The following is a 20,957-nucleotide window of genomic DNA, read 5'->3' on the forward strand; positions in this document are numbered from 1 at the left end:
CAGTGTATGTTGCACGTGCAAGAACCACATAGTCCTAACCTGAAAGAAAAACCTTATGGAATCTGTTTTATCAGGAAAAAAAAAAAACAACAAGGAATTGATTTGGTGAACCTGAACTTTTTCCCTGCTAATTCAAGCACAAAATAGCTTCTTTCCAGCAGGGATAAACAGCACTGAAAACGACTTTGTCATTCCACACACTGTTTTAATATTTCCCTTCCCTGGGGAGGTTAAAGCACATCTGGAGCAGTGGGAGCCAAGGGGGGAGAGAGGTTTTGGTTTAACATTTACAAAAAGCACCCAGATTTTCCCCTTACTACAAAAATAAGAAATTCTAAGAATGAAGCAAATACCTTAAAGTGCTACTGGGGAAGCTTTAAGAATGCAAGATAACAAGAACCACGTTAGAAACATGGAGTAGAAATGCAAAATACTGTAAGGAAGAACTAAATCTGCACCAAGGGGCTATGTGTTTGGTTAAAAATATAGACTTTTCCAATATGTGTATATATATTGCTGAGTATTTTACAAAACGAAAGCAAGACACCAAGGGACAAAGGCAGCCAAATATGTACAACAACTTTACTTGAAAAGAAAAAGAAAGAAAGAAAAATAACTATTTATTGTAACGTGGATAGACTTTCTTGAGTCTTACCATTAAAGACACACAGATATAGCAAGGGAAGCAAGGGTAGGAAAGGGAAGAGAGAGGAATGAGATGAGTATCGATAAATAGCGCAAGCTCAAAGACAGTCAGACAGTCAGCAACCCACAGAGAACCTGAGGCAACACAGAACCCCCTTAGACTCAAAGACCAAACTCCTGTCACTCCCAGCCTATTTCATACAGGGAGCTGCTAAAATAGAGGAAAACAATAGCTGGGGGTGGAAGGAAGGTGAGAAAACTGCTGGAGATCTGACCTAACTGAAACAGAAGGATGCCTCCTTCTCAGTATCTCAACTACTCAGGACAAAAGGAAGAAATCCTCACTCCTCTCATCACCAGCTCCAGTGGGATTTGGGAATTTAGAGACTTTTCAACTTGGCTCTTCATTCATCCTAACTTTTTTGTTAGCAAACAATGTCATATGTGGCATGTTTTGACGCCTAGAGCCTTCACTCTTGTGTCAGTGACATCGACTGTGAGTGGGTTTATCCCTTCTATTGGAGTTTATTCAACACTGTTGAGGAAGGTCACCAAGCCAGTGACAAACCTGAGCATCTCAGTGTAACCAACTGATGTTTAAATGCACTGTAATGATTTCATAGTTATTATTTCAGGCAGCTCACACAGCACAGAAACAGGAAGAAAATGAGAGCCGCACACCTTTCTTTACACAAGTTACCAAAGAGTCTGCCTGTTAAAGTGTATGCTGTGAAATGGAACTGCTGGAAAGTACTGAATGAACCCTGGGTCCCCATCCCTCCCTCCTCAAGTAACTTTCAGGAGTTACACTATTTAAAATGCATGTTTTAAACCACATTCAATCAGGCTATAAACAGCATTCTAAGCTGTCAGCAGCACTAATATCCTCCTTTCCCCTCCCTGCCTCCACATCAAATATACTGGAGATGATCCTCAGCTGGTGCAAGCATCCTAATTAGTGTAGATGTCAACTGGTCTTTACATCAGCTGAAGATTTCTCTCCTTGTCTTCTTCAGCTCATCTTAAAACCTGAACTTACTCTATTCCCTGTGGCTAAAGGCTGCATCAGAGCTGGAGGTTCAGCTCCTGCCTCCCTGCAGAACTGCCCCAACTCATATGTTCTCTGAGGGAGCTTTAGCTTGTGTCATACCCGGGTGCCTTCAGAAGAGTGCGAGATGTACCAGAGCATGACCAAGATTAACAGGGACTAACCCAGGGACCAGGGTGTAACACTGAGTCACTGAGGATGTGCCCTCACTGCTCTTTGTTGTGGCCATTATAAATTCAGGGTATTTACCAGGGTTGGTTTGTTTTTCCTGGCACACAGGAGGTGTCGTGCAGAGCTGCATCTTTTTCTAAGGATTTATGTAACTGCTTTTGAAAGCCCACATTTCCCTAGAAGATACTGTGCCCATCAGCTTCCATCCACACACTGCAGGAAGCCAGTGACCTTTGTAACTTGGGACCATTTACTGAACAGCCCAGTTTACAAACGGATGCCCCAGTCACCCAGGACAAATCTCCTGGTGTCTGGGAACAGTGCTGAATGAACTGCAATAGCTACTGCCACAGGGAACTCAACATCCCAGGATTATGAGAACAATCCGGTCAATGCTGAATAGCTGCTGCTTTCCTCTCTTGCCTTTCCTTTTTTAAAGAACAGCCCTAGCTTAACTGTGTTTTCCCATTATTCCTTAAGCACTCGATGGGTCAGATCTGTATGTGTGTGCTTCAATCTGACTGAGGGACAATCCAACACTCCAGAGCAGACAAACCCCAGACACAGAACTGGCTACTGGAAATGAGAACTACTACCATACAAGAGGTGCAGAACTAAAGAGGAAAACTACCACTGCTTGCATTAACAGTTACATTTCCTTCACACTTTTAATAAAGCCCACGTGGAAATTACATCTGTAATGTGTGTGACAACCTCAGCACTTTTCACTATGACACCACAGAAAAGAACTGCTTTCTTAGCAGTGTTTTTGTATTATGTTTCCTGAAGGGTTCTGTAGGATTGCAGAGTTAAACCCACATCAGCAAAAACCAACTTACCTCTTTTTCATCTCTAATAACTGGTTATTGAGTACTGATCTCTCCTCTTCCAGCTAAAACACAAGGACAAAAGACTGCAGTTAATACACTAAGGATTGTTTCCTCGGTGTGATGTATCAGAGCAGCATCATCATCATAAAACAAACACAGGAGAGGCTACAGAGCCTACAAATCCTCAAAGTAACCGATTTTCCACACAAACACAAACTGCTCAGTGACAAGAACACCAAATCATGAAGGGCTATTACTGCTTTACACATCATTTCCATGCTCTGTGCACACAAGAAAGGTGTGAGGCTGGTATTGCTTTAAACACCAAAGAGAAACATATGCCTTTGTGTGCCTGGTTGTTGAGTTTAGGCCAATATTGGTGAATTACTGGATCTGCTGTGGTTCTGACCTGGATAACTGGGCTACTGATCCGTGTTCGTTACTGTGCTGCTATTTAGAGATAAATTATTGATCCCTAAAGCTGTCAGTCTGGTGCTGATTACTGTCTCCTGCACCTCTGACTCAGTGGGGTCACCTTAAGCTCTTACAACTGGTAAGGCCTTCAGCTGCAGATATTGCAGCTGCAGGTTCCTGGGGGGCAAACCAACAGGAAAAGCAAAACAAGACAACCAAACATAACTTGTACAACAACAAACTGCAAAGGCAGCTTATACAAACCCTTACAGACAGGAGACAAACACACAGAGGGGAAAAAGAACACGAGAATTCAGAGAAACGTTTCACTTGTACATCTGCTCTACCAGCACATTTCTCTGGTCAGACTGTGCAGCATTAACCTGGCCACAATCCACAATCACCCTAGGAGAAGCTTGACTTCCCAGTGTTTGTGCTCTTGGCTGCCACTTGCATCGGACAAACCTCACAGTGACATTGTTCCCCCTTTGCTCCCAGAGGCCATGCCCACAGTGCTCTGTGATGCTCCCCTCTACCAATAGCTTTCTTTTCCTAAAGGACTGTGGTGCTTGTTTAACTTGGAAAATCCTCCAGCATTTGTGGAATGCTCTCAGGCTGTGAGCACAAACCCTGTCAGCTTTCTGGCTGGCTGTGGAGAGGGCAATGATTTCTATACAGGCCAAGACAGAAGTGGATTAAAAGAGAGAAGAGTAAAGGACAAGATGTCAGGGGGGTTGCACTGCTTCCAGACTGAGTCATGGATCAAGCCTTGAGCAGCCTCCTGGTAGAAGGGCAGAAAGGACACCCCTTCTCTCATCACATTCACCCTGCAACCTGCTCACTCTCTCGTTACCCTCAGAGCAGACTTCTCACATACCTTTAATAAAAGATGGTCCAGCTGAGCTAGCAGAGATGTTTCTGCTCTGTTTCCAGTGAAGTTAAAACACCTTGGCAGGTCTGAGCTCCCAAAATGCCACCACAAATAAACTGAAGCCAGAAAAGTTCCCCGAGCTCAATATCTGGGTGTGAATCTTTAACTAATTACAAACAGCTAATTACTTATGGATCGATACAGCAAAGCATCTTTAGCATAAGACGCTTTAACCTTCAGATGTCAGGATAAATCATTCATGAAAGTGTTCATTAATTTTGCAAAGTGTGTCACATGCAGCCACAGATTCCTACCCCAATTGACTACACACTCGCTAGAATTTACAGTTACCATAGTGACTGCTCAAAATACTCACACCATATGCTCGCTACCTTCCTTACTGCATCTGAACGGGCACATACCCCGGCGCTCACACGGACTGAAGTGCTGCTGCTTGCTGAGCTTTCACCCCTACTGCCAGAGTTTCTGCATCCACCGTGTGAAATGCAGCTCCTGTCAAACCTCTTCACTGCTACCACCAATGCTTGATCCCTAAAATCTAATCGAGCAATTCTTCATAGTGATGTTTTCCCATTCCCCATGGATAGCCGGAACCAGAGGAGTCCAAAGCTCGCTGCAACTTGGTGCCTGGACATGAGTACATGAATCCAAGCGACAGCAGGGCAGAAGTGGTGTCGGGACCCCTGGGACTGTGCTAACCCAGGAGTGAGGATCCTCGAGGCTGGCTGGTTTTGTTGCCATTTCATTAAGAGAACTCAGCAGAGGCAGAATGAGGGGACTTAAGCTCAGTCTTAAGTCCCCCTGAAATACCAAAGGCCTCTTCCAGCCTTTCAGGAGGCTGTGCAGCTCACTACACCTGAAGACACCACAGCCCAAATACTACGTTTAGGAAACGCAACAGGCGGCATTCCCGTGTTTCCGAGATCCAGACTGCATTTTCCTTGCAGAAGGCACCACGCAACACAAATGGCTGTGGAAGGCAAACACTGCTTGGTTCTCCAAGCTCTAGCAGATCTTCAAGATCTTTGATCTTGGAGCTGTCTACTCGCAGGCAGAAAAGGCTGTGGTGCAGGTGAACTGGGCATATTCCGGTTTCCAAGGCGACTGACTAATCCCTGTCACAGGTTCAGCCGTCCCTCCTGTTGCCGAATCCTTTTCCAGTTACAACTCTTGAAAATACCAGGTTGCCTCCAAGACTCTGAAGTAATTTAAGATCCCATGTGGGTGTGGGGAGCAGAGCTCCCAATGGCTGCTCAGGATGGCAGCGTTCTCTTACCACACCACTACTCAGATGCTGCATGAGTCAGTGGTTGAGCCCACACGTCTGGGACTCCTGTTCACCATCCCCAGAGGCTCCTTAAGCTGAAGGAGCTCGTGCATGACTCCTGTCAGCAGCCAGAAGGATTCAGAAACTGGCCAGATCTATACTCACCCATCCTCAGCGTTTCCAAACAGGGCCCCTAGAGAAAAGCCAGCCTCTTGGCTTTAAAGATATTAGGCTTTGCTGCAGGATGGAGGAGATCTGCTCCACTGTCCCTGGGAACAGCCCCCTCTTCTGCACCAGTGCTACCTCAGAAAGGCAACAGATAAATCCACGTCTTCTGCATTCTTGCTTTTGGACAAGATCTTCCAAAGATCTCTTCACGTGGCTGTCACTGGAACTGCTCCACAAGAACTAATCCCATCGTGTTTAATGACTGTAAATCTAATTTCTCTTTTGGCAAGCACCAGTGCTGCAGGCTGGGTAACTGAGCCCATGCTGATTCCAGCAGCATGTGCAAATGAATTTAACTTCTATTTTACTGTTACATTTCAGTCCTTTTCTCCTCTATGAACTACCACCAGAAAACCATCTTACACCGATTCCAGTCCCCCGGTACTTACTACCTGGCTGCAGCACTCTTCATGTACATGCACAGTATGAAGTCTAAGCAAGCATAGATGGGCCCAGCACTTTAGAGACAGAGTCCAGCCAAGTAGTTTTAAACAGTATCATTCTAAATACCCTTCTGTTTAGAGGGAAGGGGGAGCAGGAATAAAGAGGAGGAGAAATAAGCAGATTTCCTTTGTACTGGGTAGATATTTCCACAGTTGTATAATAAAATTTCTCCCGACAGAAACAGCAAGTGTCTGTTAATACATTTGGCTAAACCTTACTTAATTTACTCTCATTCCCAAGCCTCCAAAGTACCCTCCATGGCTTATGCAACCTTCTGCCAGCCTGCAGCTCTAACCTCCCCAATGCAGGTGGCTTTCAAATGCACCCTCAGCCCAACTCATGTTTCAAGCACAAACATGCAGTGCAACGTCACCCGGCACCAGCGGAAACAGCACGCACAGAGAGCGGGGAAGCTCCCAGGCACTCTACCTTCTGATGGCTCGTGACTTCGTCCCTGCTCCTGCCCAGCTCCTCGGCAAGTTTCACGTTCTCCTCTTGCAAAGCTGCGAGCTGCTGGGACTTCTGAGCTGCTGCCAGCTTCAGCGCTTCGCTGCGAGGAGGACAGGGAGAGCATCGTTACCATAGGAACCCGAGAGGCAGGAAAAAACTGTGGGAGAGAGTCAGCTTCACAGCTTGGAAAATTACATCTGGGTCACGTGTCTAATGGGATCTGGGAGGAAGGTGGCAATCCGCACCTCGGATGCGCAGGGATGGGTTTAACCCTGAAGGCAGCAGCAGCACAAAACTCCTTTTGCATTCAATGTAGTAACAGTAAGAGAAAAGGGAGTTCAGAGTGTGAGCTCTGCACGCTTCCAATGGTCTGCGAGTGCCTGCACTTGGAAATACAGGGCAGGGTCTGACAAGAGGGTTGGCACGGTTTATAGCTGGGACTTTCTCAGAAGTGAACTCTGTAGCCAGAGGTAAAATTGTTAAGAGAAGAAAGGAAGAAAAAGGGGAAAAAAGAAAAGGAAAAACCACCCAGCACAAAGCTCACAGTTCACTTTTTAAATACTCCCTACAAGGTCTGACATCCAACCACACAAGAACGCATGCAAGGTTATAGGAGGCAAAAGTATCTGATCTATACCATTAACAGATACAAACCTGAAAATGAGACAAAACAAAAGCTGAAGGAGAAAAGGGATTAGCAGGTTTCACGAGGTTGTTGCCAATGTGTGGTTTCCTTAAATGAGTTTATTTTTAACAAGTTTTTGAAACATAAAGTGGTTTGGATGCTTGTCTGCAACACAAGCGACTCGCACACGTTTTGAGGAGATTTTGAGTATGAAAGACATGAAAAGATACACCTTATTTCATTAAGCAGTAATTTTTATGACTGTTTTGTTTGATAAGAAGCAGTCTCATACTCCTATGTGCCAATATTGCACTGACTTAAACCCTGATTGGAATATTAAAAATACTTTTATGACTGTGGGAGGTAGAACCCTTAAGTCAGAAACTTACTCAAGCACTTCAAAATACAAGGACTGTGTGCTCTATCTCAGAGCACATTTAAACCAAAGGAAATCTGATTTACTTTTGGAGTTCAGGATGTAGCATAACTAAGATTTTCCAACCATTTCTTCTATCTGCTCTCACCTTGACCCATTTCCCATCTGACTCACCTAGACTGGATTAAGCAGGAAAGCTCACATCAGTTCGAATTATCTCAGTACAGCTCTACTTGCTGATGCAGGAACACACCTATTTTTAACCACGACTGCTTGCAGTACTAACCCGTTCTCCTCTCTTTGCTTTTGGTGCTGAAGCAGAGATTCAGGGCATTATAAAAAAAGCACACAAAATCCTGGGGTCAAGTTGTGTGTAATACTTGCCTGTGCTTAGTGCCAAGGAAGTTTAAACCGATAGCTGCAAGTGCACTCGGCAGCGCTAAATGAGTACACAAGCCCAGCGGGTATTTCTGCTTTGCTTCATCCTTCCTAGGATGAAGCCTTCATCCATGGAAGGCTCTTTGACAAAGCACACACTGTCACTCCAACACCCCCCTGCCTCCAAAAGCTGCTATAGAAGCAGCTGCACGTCCCTGCCTAAAGTCACAGCTCCTGTGGGCAAAATTTTCCCTCTATTATCCCATGCAAAGGCACCACCTTCATGAACCAGCCTCACAAGGATGTTCTGCTGATCCAGCAGTGTCTACTATCAAGCTAATTCCTTACTCTAATTAAAACAAGGCAATGCACAGAAGAACTATAACAACAAAGTTCAATTAAAAAACAGGACAAGCTTCCACATACCCACAACATCTCACAGCACGAACGATTAGAGACCGCATTCAGCAACAGTCTATGACTAAGTTTAGCCTTAAAACATAAAATTAAAACCCCACAAAGAGCCTGAGAACACCTTCTAGTGCTGGAGATTTTGAAGGCAGCATCTTCTATAAATAACCTCTGCTTGACAAAATGCAGTCTAATATATTTTGTCTCCCCCCCACACCAGAGTCTACCAGCCCCTTGCTGTTCTAGCGTTGGAGCAACTAGTCTGGAGATAATGGTTTTGCTTTGGCATCTCCCACAAACACTGAGGCAGGTAGGAATTGCTCATGGAATGAAAGCTGCCTTTCTCAAAGGAGGTTCTTGTCTAATCAAGCATGCAGGTTTTTAAAAGCAAGCAGCAATAACTGTCAGTCACACAGACTTGGTGTTAATTCCATGTGTCCTGACTTCACCTCAGAGCAGTGGTTAAGAACTGTCACAAAATGACTTATGGAACTAATAATAATAATTAATTAGTCAAAGCTGCTCTTGGCTCTCAGTCCAGATTCCAGCTCTTACTCCATGAGAGAACAAATTCCTCTCAGAGCAGAGACTGTGATTTAATGTGTGACATCTCTGAAAGCTGGGGGACACACAGCTACTGCAGCAATAACCAGGACTTTTGCTCACGATGGCACACCAAAAGCTTTGATACAATGAGATTCCATGGGACAAATTACTTTCTATCAGATGCTTTACAGTTAATTTGTTTGTGTACAGTGTTACACATCAGCAGTAGTAGTGGTGGTAGTAGTACCAACATAAGAGGCAATTGCTCAAATGAAGCATCTCAAATGATAAGCAGTTAACTCTAGTTTTACATACTACATACAGCATTTGTATTGTACCACTTAGAAAAGAAAAAGAAGAACCAGATTTCCTATAACCAAAGCCACTTGAAACTACTTAACACCCCACATGTAATTAAATCCAAACAGAATTTATGATAAAGCTTTTAAAACAACCTGGTGCCCTCAGGTGGCAGAACTCCATACTTCCTTCAACAAATTCTTTCAGACAACGCCTGGAGTGAAGGATTTGCTTCAACACCCTTCAAGCAATTCAGGAGCAACACTGATTTCAAATCCTACACATGTCCAACTGATAAAGCAGATTATTAGGTCAAAAATAAGTATTAGGATACCAGAGTGGTACTGAAAGTCATTTTTTCATAGAAATGAAAGGTAAATGTAGCTACAAAGGAACAGTTCAACAGATTTAACACTGAAATACTTACAATTCTTTCCTAAGTTCTTCCACTTTCTTGTTCTCCAGATTTAGCAGCTCTTTTGATTTATTAAGTTCCTCTTCATTTTTCAGGTTGTTTTGCTTAAGCATGTCCAACTTAAAGAGGGGAAAAAAAGCACCATTACATTAATGGAACTACGCAGTTCATGCAAAAGAAATCCATTCCTGTCAGAGATCTTGCTGCATGGGACAAGTTGTTGTCTCTTTACTGAGCTTGCATTTATCAAGTAAACACCACAAGCTTGGAACCTCAGTTGCTGGCATTTGGTGACACAATATATTGTATAACAGATAATCTCCAGCCATTCTCATGGCATTACAGCACCCTGTAGATTTTTTTTATGTTAATCCAGAAAAGTGAACCCCTGCCATTATTCACGTCACAGCTTTTAATTCTTGAGTCATCACATCTCATTGGAAACCATGACTGGTCCAGCATGAGCTGTGGTGTTTAGGGTACCCCAGCTGTTCACTACCCATCACTATGGGAGCTGCAAAAGCTCAAAGAGCCAAAGAGACCCACAGAGTGCTCCACATCTGCAGAAAAGATGCCAGTTCAATGTGCAGACTAAATACAAAAGATAGTTTGTCACTGCACCAAGATTTAAGGGACTACCTTACCTGCTGTATGGTATTTGAAACCACAAGCAGAATACAGAAGGACACAGATCATCTGGCTATGTCAAGCACCTAGATTTGCCATCAATACGTATGCATCCTAATAAGCCTTTACAAGCCAGTCTCTATTGTGGTGGGAGAGTGACAGAATCCACCTCTTGCCCAATCTAATTCTCTGTAATTCAATAGTTCTTCCATACAAACCAGGCAAATCTTTTCATTAAAAAGCATTTAAAAGTGCTTACTTCATTCTGTAGCTTCTCATTTGTCTGTCTAGAGTTCTCCAAAGAGGCCAAAGTTTCAATCTTTTCTTTGTGAATGGCATCCTTCTCTTTGGTCACCTTCTCCACAGTCTGGATAACATCATCTGCAATTTTGGCAGCCTATATATAAAGGCAGGGAAAAAAAGGTATTACCAAAGGGACCTCTGAAAACAAAAGATGAACCACAATACTTTATGCACAGCCCCACAGTTTGCCAGCTGTTTTTCAATTAAGTAAGGACTTCAACTGGGAATTTGCATTTTGAAGCTGCATAAAGTATAAAAATAAAGGGACATGAGAAGATTCAGTTCCATGCAGAAACAGCTCATAACCCCATGCTTGTTGTTACCACTGAGGAGGCCCGCTGCTGCTTATTTAACTCCTGGATTTCTAATTACCACCGCTGTGATTGCTCTGAGGCTGCTAACTACTTTAGACAGTAGTAGTTCCATAATATTCACCTCCAACAGACTATTCTGTGTTCAGAAAATGTGCATTTATAAAAAGCAGTTCAAAATTTGAAAAAGAATTCAAAATTCAATAGGAGATAAAGCCAATTACTGCACTGTTTCAGTGCTGTTCGTTATGCCTTCATGAAAGGAAATACTTCATAAGCACATTAAAATACCTCGATGGGTAGAATACATTCCTATCGGATATCTTGATTCCAATCTGTATTCAAAGTGATTTTATGGGCTTCAAGCCACACAAACTGAAATTCAAAATGCTTTACAGAATTTGTTGGTGGTGAATACCAAACACTTCTGTGAATAAAAAGAACACCAGGATTGTCCACGTCTTTAACAGACCAAAAGCCCTGTAATGGGAATTTAAATGGTCCTCTTACACTGCTTTTTATCCAATTACATTGATAGCAGCAGTGGGTTGGTTTGTATTTTTCCAAGTAACTCAAATTTGAAGTTTGTTGCAATTTAACATAAAATGGCACAAAGGTCTAATCTAAAACCTTCTCTCTTACTACTCTAGCTTTTAAGCTGCAGAGTACCTTCAATGGAAGGAGCTGCTCCATTTCTCCTGCCAGATTCTAGAAACAGAACTTCCTTTTATTCACAGCTTATGTTGTTTTCTTGCAACATTCAGCAACAACATGGGCTTTTACATTTACAAATAATTTTGTTTTCAATATTAAAGTGTCTTTCAGACTCACAACTTGAAAAAAAACCAAAGTAATATATGGAGGGAGACCATAGTTCCAACCTGTTTATACCGAGATGAAGTGCTGATTGTGCAATGAAGTTCAGAGAGGAAACCACCAGGTTAGTGCTCAGGATTAGTATAACCATATTTGATTATTTAACTATGTGTTTCAATACCTCAATTTTTTGTGCTATTGTTTGGGCCTGGAGAATCTCAATCTCTTTTAGTTTCAAAGCCAGATTGTTCATCTCCTCCTGCAGCATCTGATTTTTGCCCTGAGACACCAGCAATTTGCTCGAGAGGTCACTATTAGTGTGTTCTAAAAGTGCTACTTTGTCATGCAGTTTATAATAATCCTCGGATAATTTCTCCTTCTCTTTTAATCTTTCTTCCTTAATGGTGACCAGACTCTCCTGTTCAGCACGCAGGCTGTTGTTTTCCTGAAGTAACTTTATTCTCTCCTTCTCCATCACCTCATGCCTGAGTTGAAGCTCATCCAACCTCTTGGAGACGCCGCTGTGCAAGTCCTCAAGCTCTGCTTTGGATTTAGACAGGGAAGTAAAGTCACTCCTCAGTCGCTCAATACTGGCAGCAAGCTGCACCATCTCTGCACAGAGGGTTTCTTTTTCTTTAATGATTTCCACCAGTTTGGTTTCAGATTTTCCTTTCTCCTGAACTAAAAGTTCTCTCTCAGTCAGAAAGTCTTTATTTTTCTCTCTCAGCTCTTGTATCTCCTTCTCTAAGAAGCTGACGTTGTGTTGAAGTTCCACACGTTCTAACAAGAAGGACTCCTTGTCCAGTTTCCTGCCTTCCTTTTCTGTGGTTAAGTTTTCTTTCAGCATCACAACCTCTCCATTTAATTTCTGACACTGATCTTGCAATTCAGTCCTCTCTCTGATCAGCGTTTCCTTCTCAGAAGAACAGGTCTCATATGAAGATGACAGGACCTGCCTGGCATGTGATACAGCAGCCAGTTCGTTTTCTAATGTTCTTCTGGCATCCTGGGCCTCTTTCAGCAGGTTTGAAAGGTCACATTTACAGGCTATCAGCTCTTGGTTTTCTAGAGTCTTTTTACTTAGTTCTTCCTTGAGGGCTTCAATGGAATCTTGGAGTGTGGAATTCTCTTGGGCCAGAGCTTTCTGGGCTGAGACACCGAGCTCATGTTCGTTCTTCATAACAGAAACTGCATTTGCAGAGGACCTGTTTTCTTCAAGAAGGTCTAAGTATTTGTTCTCCAACTCCCTCTTCTCTTGGAGAAGAGCTTCGTTGTGCTTTTCCAGTTGCAATGACTTATGAAAAACAGATTCCTTTTCTAAGTTCAGTTTGTTTATTTTCTCAGTAAAGTCTCTCTCAGCAAGCACAGCATCTGCTGCAGCCTTGGCAAGCTTTTCAGCAATTGCATTATTTTCATTTAAAAGTTCCTCCCTTTCAGCCAAAAGCTTTTGCTCCGATGAAGAAAGAGCTTCCTTCTCTTGAAGCAACTGAACACATTCGGAGTTTGATACCTCTCTTGAGGCTTTAATTTCCTCAAGAAGACAAGAGAGACTGGCAAGGGAATCCTTCAGCTCTGTATTGTCTTTCATAACCTTTTTAAGTTCTGCCTGTTCAGTCTCTAGCTCTGTTTTCATCTCTTCTGTTCTCACACTCAGTGTTTGGTTTTCACTGACTGTATTGTCTAAACTGACACGCAGCTCTTCTATGCTTTTGAGGAGCATCTCCTTCTCGGACTGCAGGCTCTCAGTTGACTGCAATAGACTGTTAACTTCATTTTTTAAGGCTATGTTTCTATTTTTGAGATCTAAATGTTCACCTATGGCTGTATCTCTCTCTGCAGTCAGAGCCGACACCTCCTGCAGTAGCTTTCTTTGGTCTTTGGCCAGAGCCTCACACGAACTTTCCAGCTTCTGAATAACATCATCTTTGTCTTTAACAACTGCATCTTTCTCTTCCAATAGTTTCTTCTGATAATTCTCCAGTTCCTCACATTCCTTGATATGTTTCTGACAAGCCACATCCATGGCATCTTTGTTGGCCTGAAGTTCTTTCAACTGTTGGAGCAAGGTTGACTCTGAAGACTGGAGAGCACTGTTTTCTTGAGTTATCTTCAGGAGTTCTGCCTGTGCTGCCTCTATTTCAGAGAGTAATTTGTTGTTCTCCAATATTAGTGCTAACTTTTCTGAGCTTTCCTGCTGGCTTTTGGCCTCAGCCTCTTCCTTCTGCTTTAGGATTCTCTTATTTTCTGAATTAAGTTCTTCTTTTACTGTCCAAAGCTCTTCTTGGTCTTGTTGCATTAACGAAACCTTTGATTCCAATTCTAGAAGTTTTGACAACAAGGAACCTCTCTCTAATTTTAAAGCATCTCCTTCCTGCGCCAAAGTCTCTTTTTCTGATATCAAACCCCTCATCTTGTCTGACATTAGTTCAATTTCTTTTCTGGCTGATGCTAACACAGAGCTTAAGGACTAAAGAAATAAAGTCAGGGAGAAGGGAAAACAAAAATGAAATCAAGCAAAAAATGAGAAATGTGCTTTAAGGGTAAATAGTGCTATTGTCATTTCAGTTTGTAGAAAGCGTATACACTGACACACAGTAACTGTATGAACTCAGATGTTGAACCCACCCCTAATATTTCATTACAAAACACTTGCCATATTTTTCAGTTATTAAATACTAATAAAAACTCATCATGGTTTGCAGGCTCCTCCATACAAGATTCCATCTTGGTTTTGAAACTACTCTGAATGAATTTTCTTGATGTAAATTACTCAGAAGGAAGAGCCCCAGAATGATTTCCTGAGAATCCAAGTGAATTAAAATGCAGGGAGCTGGATTAGATACTGACTTCCCATTCTCAAATTCACCTTTTACAAATAAATTCTTCTCATGGTTCTATCAAAAATATGGTGTCATAACCCACTGAATTCAAAACACCACATCAGTGGTGTATTTGAAGTTAACTTGTGTGCCAATTTATACACTAAATATTATGCTAAAGCATAAAACAAAGACTATAGCAAATAACTAATGAGGGATGAAAGCAAGCAGTAATGTCAAACAAACAGAAGGAAAAAGAATTAAAATTACTAAAGTCAAGCTACATACTACACAGTTGCATGTAATTTAGGCTCACACTACAGAACAAAATATCAGGTGTGTAACTAAAATGAAATAGTTCACAACATATTTTAAAATCATTCATGTATTCAAAAAAACCCCAGAGAATAACACCTGGCTGCAACTGACTGTGCTGAGCCAGACATCCATGAACATAAAATGTCAGCATCAAAGAAGTGTATTTCATGGATTCTTGTCTGATCTACAGAAGACAACCTGCTAGCTGTGTATGCTTCTCTTCCACCCCGGAGAAGTTCAAATAAGAAACACTGCAAAAATCTTACTATGAAATGTAAAGCAAAAACCATGGATTCACCCAAACAGAAAGAGTGACACTGTAAATGACTCGCAGAGTACCCAAGGTACGTACTTTGGCCTCTTCTGCTTGCTTCCTCAGCTCCTCAGCCTCTGTTTCCAACTCAGCATTTTTCTTCTGTGCAATTTTCAGTGCCTCTTCTGCATCCAGCAAGTTCTGCTTAAACCCTTTGATATCTGCATCATGTTTAGTGACCAGCTCAGAAGTTTCCTTTTCATACTTTGCCTGAAGATCCTTATACTGATTCTGGCTCGTCTCGATTTGCTTTTTCTGATAGAAGACAAAATTGGAACACAGTTAAAAGAGCAGAAGTACAATATTCTGCCCACAGCTACTGCTTTTACAGTTGTTCTTACCATGTCCATAAGTTGATCCTGCATATTTTTCAGTTCTGCTTGATGAATCCTGAGGGTTTCTTGCTGACTCTGCTCAGCTTTCTGTGTTGTCTGCTCCACATTTTTCTGAAGCTGAACAGCCTTTTCATTTGCTTTTGTAAGCTCAAGTTGTATTTGCTCCAACTGCCTAGAAAGACCAAATAAAAGAACATTACTTTTTGCTGACAGCACAAGAAGCTTGGAGACGAAAGACTCAAAATTACACTGAAGTTCTATGTTCTGTCCAAGCATTTAGAAAGAGATTTAATTATTTAACATATAGAGAATGTTCTGCTAAATTAAACACACATAAGTGAGTCCAAGCACTTGCTTGTGAGCAGAGCAACACAGCTACCAGCTACTTTGCCCCCAGTCTGTGGTATTGTAAAGGTAAAGAACAAATATTGGCATACAATTTTTATTTGAAACAAAACACATTTTCTCTTGACAGACAAAAATGTGACCAAAGTTTTTCATATATCCAAATAAATCAAGCTTTGCAGGTAAGGTCATTTCCTCTGGGCAATGAGAAGCATGCTACACAAGTCCTTTCAAATTATAAATGTTAGACGCTGTTCAGATCCCTCTGAGGAGACTGTTTTGATTAATTCAGTTTGCTAGAACAAGTTCACTTGTCACATCAATGTGACACTCGGGAGCATCGTGTTCAGATAATTACAGAAAGATAAGATGAAAAGCTGGAGTGCAGGAGCAATGAATTACTGTGACACTGACAGAATACCTTTCTTTTAACCGAAGCTCATCATTCATTTTTGTAAGCTGGGCAGAGCTGTCTCCTGAAGACTTCATGATTTCTGCAATATCATTTTCAAGTTTGGCTTTAGCTTCAACCAGTTGCTGTTCTTTCTCGTCTCGCTCCTTCAATTTCTTCTCCATCACTGAGCAAGACAAAGGTTGTTAGTCAAGCACATTTCAAAGAAAGGGTATGCACAGTCCAGCTAGCAGATAGTGAAGAACTATAACCAGAGCAATAGTGATGCTACAGATGTTGCAAATTACCTGTTTAAAATAAAAAATGATGATTGTTCAAACTTTCAACTGCAGCAAAAGGTTAAGATCTCTCCAGAAATAGTGAAAAAGCAGCAGAAATCTTTCTTTCAGAAGTGATTCACTTCAGGCCATGAGATGTGGATATGAGTTCTACCCATATCAGAGAGTAATCAAGCAGAGGGGTCTGCACACTTTACAAGTGAGGCACCTCATCAGCAGAGCAGTGGAAGACAAGCAATGCAAGCGACATGAAGCTACAGTGAAAAAGTTATTTAGTCCAGGGCAGACACTGCCACCAAGAGCAAAAGCAGCTCTCCAGATGACTTCTACAGTCCCAAGCATGCCTTGAAAGGCTTGCTCACAGTGTGCACACCCACCCTTAATTTCTTTCTACATCAGTTTTAAATTGGCATGTACACTAGAAAAATACAGAAAGACTCCCTCCTATGAGACAGGAAGAAGGAGACAACCAGACTAATGCACAGTCTTTTTGATGTCCTTAAAAAGAAGGCACTACTTATGGACAAGGCTTCTAGGAATTAACTCTCATGTTTGTAATGTTTCAGCCTGGTCCCCAAGCCTTTGTCTGGTATCTGACCATCATCACAGCATGATTTTGTGGCAAACTGAACAAGAATGTGACTCCTGATTCAGAACACATTCAGCCATGCACTCAGAATGGCTTTACTGCACTAGTTCCTTGACATCATCACCACCATCTTGCTGGGTCACTATACACAGTGCCACAAAAGCTGTTCTCTGCCTAGCAGAAGGCTTTCTCTTGAAGGCATATGCATTTGGGAAACTGTTAGGTAAAACAGCGTGGCGAGCTGAGCAGGAGGAGGCATATGGAAGCACAAAGCTGATGCATTGTTCAGAACATTCCAGTTTATTACTTCCTTACCAGTCAAACTAGACTTCAGCTGTTCCAGTTCTGAGGACATGAGTGCAAACTGCTCTTCTTTTTGGTTTAGTTTTTTTATTGTTTCTATGCAAGTAAAATTTTGAAAACAAAGTTAGTCACTACTCAGATGCAGACAATTCCACCTACTTGCAAGGTATATAACTCTCAAGAAGAGAGGCTGGAAGCAATCCTGTCCTTTCCAATGCTGCTGAAGCTGCTGTACCACCACGTGTAAATTTGAAAGTGCATGGAAGGAACCTTAATTTTGCAGCATTTATTTTCTGCAGCTTTTTAGTTCTTTGTTTGGGTTAGCAGCAGACATACCTTGCATGGTTTGCTGAACGTTTTCTGCTTCATCAGCTGCACTAGTAAACTTTTCTTTCTGAAAAATGGATAAAAACCTAAGGTAAGGTTTGGTAACAGCAGTATAATTCAACCACTGAATGTGTATTAGGTGGTTTTGAAGTGAAAAATAGATCAGTCTTCATTCCTATTAAACAGATCCAAAGTTTCTGAATTACAGTTTAGTGTAGATGTATTCAGCACCATAAAGCAACATTTCCCTTCTTTTGGTTTCAAGTCCCTAAGCATTCCAAATAACTTCTCCACCAGCAGGCTTAGCAACAGAACTGCAGCCACAGAGTCCAGTGTGGGATTTCTGGATTCAACATAAGAAGCCATCCATGCTGTTTATAGGCTGCACAATGGACATTTGCAACCCTGTGATCAGGCTTGTACCAGTGTTTTCCAGCTCTACCAGCAGGAAGAGATGCTCAGATGTGAAGAAAAGGGAGGATGCTGAGGAAGATAAGTGACAGTCCCTACCATCAACTTCAAATATTTACTATGGCTGTGGAAAGATTTTGACAGGAATGGTAAAACCTACAAGCATTTCTCTTTGTTACTAACTCCAGTGTAGTTTCTCAGGAAAATCCCACCCAACTACAGAATACTTGCAAATTTAATTACATTCGCAAAATGAGAAATGAGATGAAAAATGTCTTTGAAACCCTTTTGTAAGATGTGTGTATAGCAAGCATTACTTTGTGCAAGTTATAACAAAGGGCCACATGTTCCTTAGGTAAGTAAATTTAAACTACATGCTGCTTTGGTTTGGTTTAATACTTCATCTGAAATCCATAAACAGATGAGTTCTATTTAGATAAAACACCTGGTAACACAGAACTCAGGTGAAATGCTCTTCATTCTGAGACAGAGCCTATTAGTCCTGAACCTTTGCCTTCTTTTCATGAGTAAAACAGCTTTGAAAGGCTTTGCTCAGTCAATCCACAGATTTCACATTACACGCTCACCGTGAAAACCAAAATCCAAAGGATAAAGTCAAAATTTTGGGGTATTACTCACCAAAACTTGAAGTTCCTTTTCCAATGAATCTTTAACTTGATTTACTGCACTCAAGTTTTTCTCAAGGTCAAGAAGCTTTTGCTCTTTGCCCTGCAGTTCGTTGGCCAGATTACTAGCCTAACAAGGATGATGAAATGGGAGTAAAATAAAATTACAAACATGAATGGAAAATTAGGAAAATTAAAAGGTGAAGCTGAAAGAAATAAAAATAATGTTAAAATCACTGTAAGATGAAAAAAATAAATAAAAAACTGAAGGCAAAAAGTGATGTGTTAACTGAGTGAAGCTGATTTCCACTGATGACTACATACATCACAGTGCTAACTGCATCTTGGAATGTATTTGGAATTATTACAATTTAGTTCTTGGAATTAATGGTGAAAACATTATTTAATGGCAGATGGTTTTGAGTGCATTCACAATTTCAGCATCAGCTGAAGCAGTAGTTGTGGCTCTTTATTAATTTTTTTAACTGATCAATTTAGCATTGATGCTTCAACTGGCTATTCAGGCCAATGCACATTGGATGCAGTTTTTCAGAAGGGTCTGCACTACCCAAGGGTAGTGCAGAAACCCAGCGTGACCTCAAAAACAGAGTCAAAGGTCCATAGAAATCTGGTATCTCAGCACCACCTGTAAAGGGTTTAAGAAAGCTATTTCAAGTGACTTCCCCACTACTCTTAGAATCAGAGGTCTGGCTTCTCAGGTCACAGACTGGGGATGCTCTAAAATGAAACGGTATCTTAGCACCTAGCTGCAGTGGTGGAACAAATTCCATGTACTAAATGCCAGACTATCAACTTTAAAGAGACAAAAGACCCAAAGACATGACAGATCTCAGTAAGATGTATCACACTGCAGTCTGTGCTTCAGGAATGCTGTGAAGCAGTGCCTAAAAACATCACTACGTACCCTCGTCTTAAAAACAAGTTCAACCATGATCTTTTTTGCTTTCTTTTGGTTTTAATAGCTCCTTCCATCACTCTGTTTGATGAGCGGCAAGGTAGCGAAGGTACAGAGGGAACAATTGCCTACTGCTCCCCAAGTCACTTTAAATGAAACCTCTACCACCAAAGGTTAAAAACTTAAGACGTGTGGATTCTTCCCCCAAATAAAACAACAATCTGGCTTTTCCATAATACAAAGCTTTCAGCAGAGGCACACCAGGGCCTGCAGCAAGAAAATGCACAGAGAATTTTCTTCTGCTGCTTAGTGGTGCAGACTGAGCACTAGAAACCTGTTAACTCAACACTTTCTCTAAAGCTCCTCAGATGGTACTAAGATACACACTGGATAAAACTATTTCTTCTGTGATGTATTTGCTATAGCAAATGAGAACAGTACAAATGCAAAATAAAAGTGAAGTAAAAACAAAAGGATGGATGTTGATACAAACCTTGCTATTTCCATCAACCTTTTCAGTCTCTAAAGTCTGAATTTGTTTCTCAGCTGCCTCAAGCTGCTTGCTAAGTTTCTGGATTTCCAATTTACCTTCAGAATTGGCTTTCTGAAGTGCAGCAAGGTCCAAAAGCTTTTCTTCAGCAGCTTTGATCTGTGGTGTAAGACTATCAATAACTTTGGTTTGTTCATTGTACTTGGCTTGCAGTACCTCTAGCTCCTTTACCTTTATTTCAGCTTCCTGTAATTTGTTTAAAGTGTCTTCCATTTCTACTAGATGCTGATCTTCCACACTTTCCAGTTTGGTCTTCAGGCTTTCCAGGTTTTGCTCTTTCTCCTCTGTGACTGCCACCAGTTTTGCTTTCAGTGACTCAATCTCTTTTAAATGATGAGATTTTTCATTTTCCTGCTTCAGTTTTAGGTTTGACATTTCATTTTCATAGTCTAGTTTAAGTTTCTCAATCTGAGTCTTTAACTCCGCAAATTCTGCTGACTGAGGCCCTACACCTTTGCTGAAAGAAACTTTTAGTTCTTCCATTGCTTGCTGATGGGAGGCAATTGCAGATTCCAGCTTTGACTTCCACAGCTCTATTACATCAGAATTCTCCTTGTTGGCGTGATCCAGCTTAGTTTTCAGGGATTCATTTTCTTTCGTCATTCTCTCATTTGATGCTGAAAGAGTTTTGATCTCTTTCTGCAATGCTTCTTCACTAACTCCAAACTTCTCTTTCAGTGAATTCATCTCAGTCTGATGTTCTTTGCTAGCTGCTGCCATTCTTTCTTGCAAAGCACTTATTTCTTGTAACAATGAAAGAGAAGTGTCCACATCATCAATGTGTTTACTAGACTCTAATCTCCCTCGAAGCTCAGCTACCTCCTTCACCCGCAATGCTAGATCTCTCTCTAGTTCCATGATGCGTGATTTTTCTGACACCGTGGCCACCTACAATTGACAGTGTTTTAAGAAAAGAAG

General features: G+C 41.5%; 1 protein-coding gene across 15 annotated transcripts in view; it reads right to left on the reverse strand.

The window, feature by feature from the left end:
- Positions 1-20,957, reverse strand: part of CLIP1 (CAP-Gly domain containing linker protein 1) — a 67,005-nt gene that overhangs the window by 6,852 nt on the left and 39,196 nt on the right. For 8 of the 15 annotated variants that reach the window (XM_061466323.1, XM_061466324.1, XM_061466325.1 and 5 more), the window contains 13 exons: positions 19,983-20,927; positions 18,587-18,703; positions 17,546-17,603; positions 17,222-17,305; positions 16,049-16,205; positions 15,289-15,454; positions 14,987-15,202; positions 11,679-13,964; positions 10,327-10,464; positions 9,453-9,559; positions 6,369-6,489; positions 2,704-2,756; positions 354-374 (listed from right to left, as the gene is read on the reverse strand). In XM_061466323.1, the coding sequence (XP_061322307.1) occupies positions 354-374; positions 2,704-2,756; positions 6,369-6,489; positions 9,453-9,559; positions 10,327-10,464; positions 11,679-13,964; positions 14,987-15,202; positions 15,289-15,454; positions 16,049-16,205; positions 17,222-17,305; positions 17,546-17,603; positions 18,587-18,703; positions 19,983-20,927 (4,469 nt within the window). The remainder of the gene's footprint in view (positions 1-353; positions 375-2,703; positions 2,757-6,368; positions 6,490-9,452; positions 9,560-10,326; positions 10,465-11,678; positions 13,965-14,986; positions 15,203-15,288; positions 15,455-16,048; positions 16,206-17,221; positions 17,306-17,545; positions 17,604-18,586; positions 18,704-19,982; positions 20,928-20,957) is intronic. The other 7 variants (XM_061466336.1, XM_061466334.1, XM_061466333.1 and 4 more) reach the window with 3 other exon arrangements.

The sequence above is a fragment of the Pezoporus flaviventris genome, unplaced genomic scaffold (genome assembly GCF_033815535.1).
Source record: "Pezoporus flaviventris isolate CSIRO_AGI_PZ_B2104156 unplaced genomic scaffold, CSIRO_AGI_Pfla_v1 ptg000041l, whole genome shotgun sequence".
In the NCBI taxonomy this organism is placed as follows: Eukaryota; Metazoa; Chordata; class Aves; order Psittaciformes; family Psittacidae; genus Pezoporus; species Pezoporus flaviventris.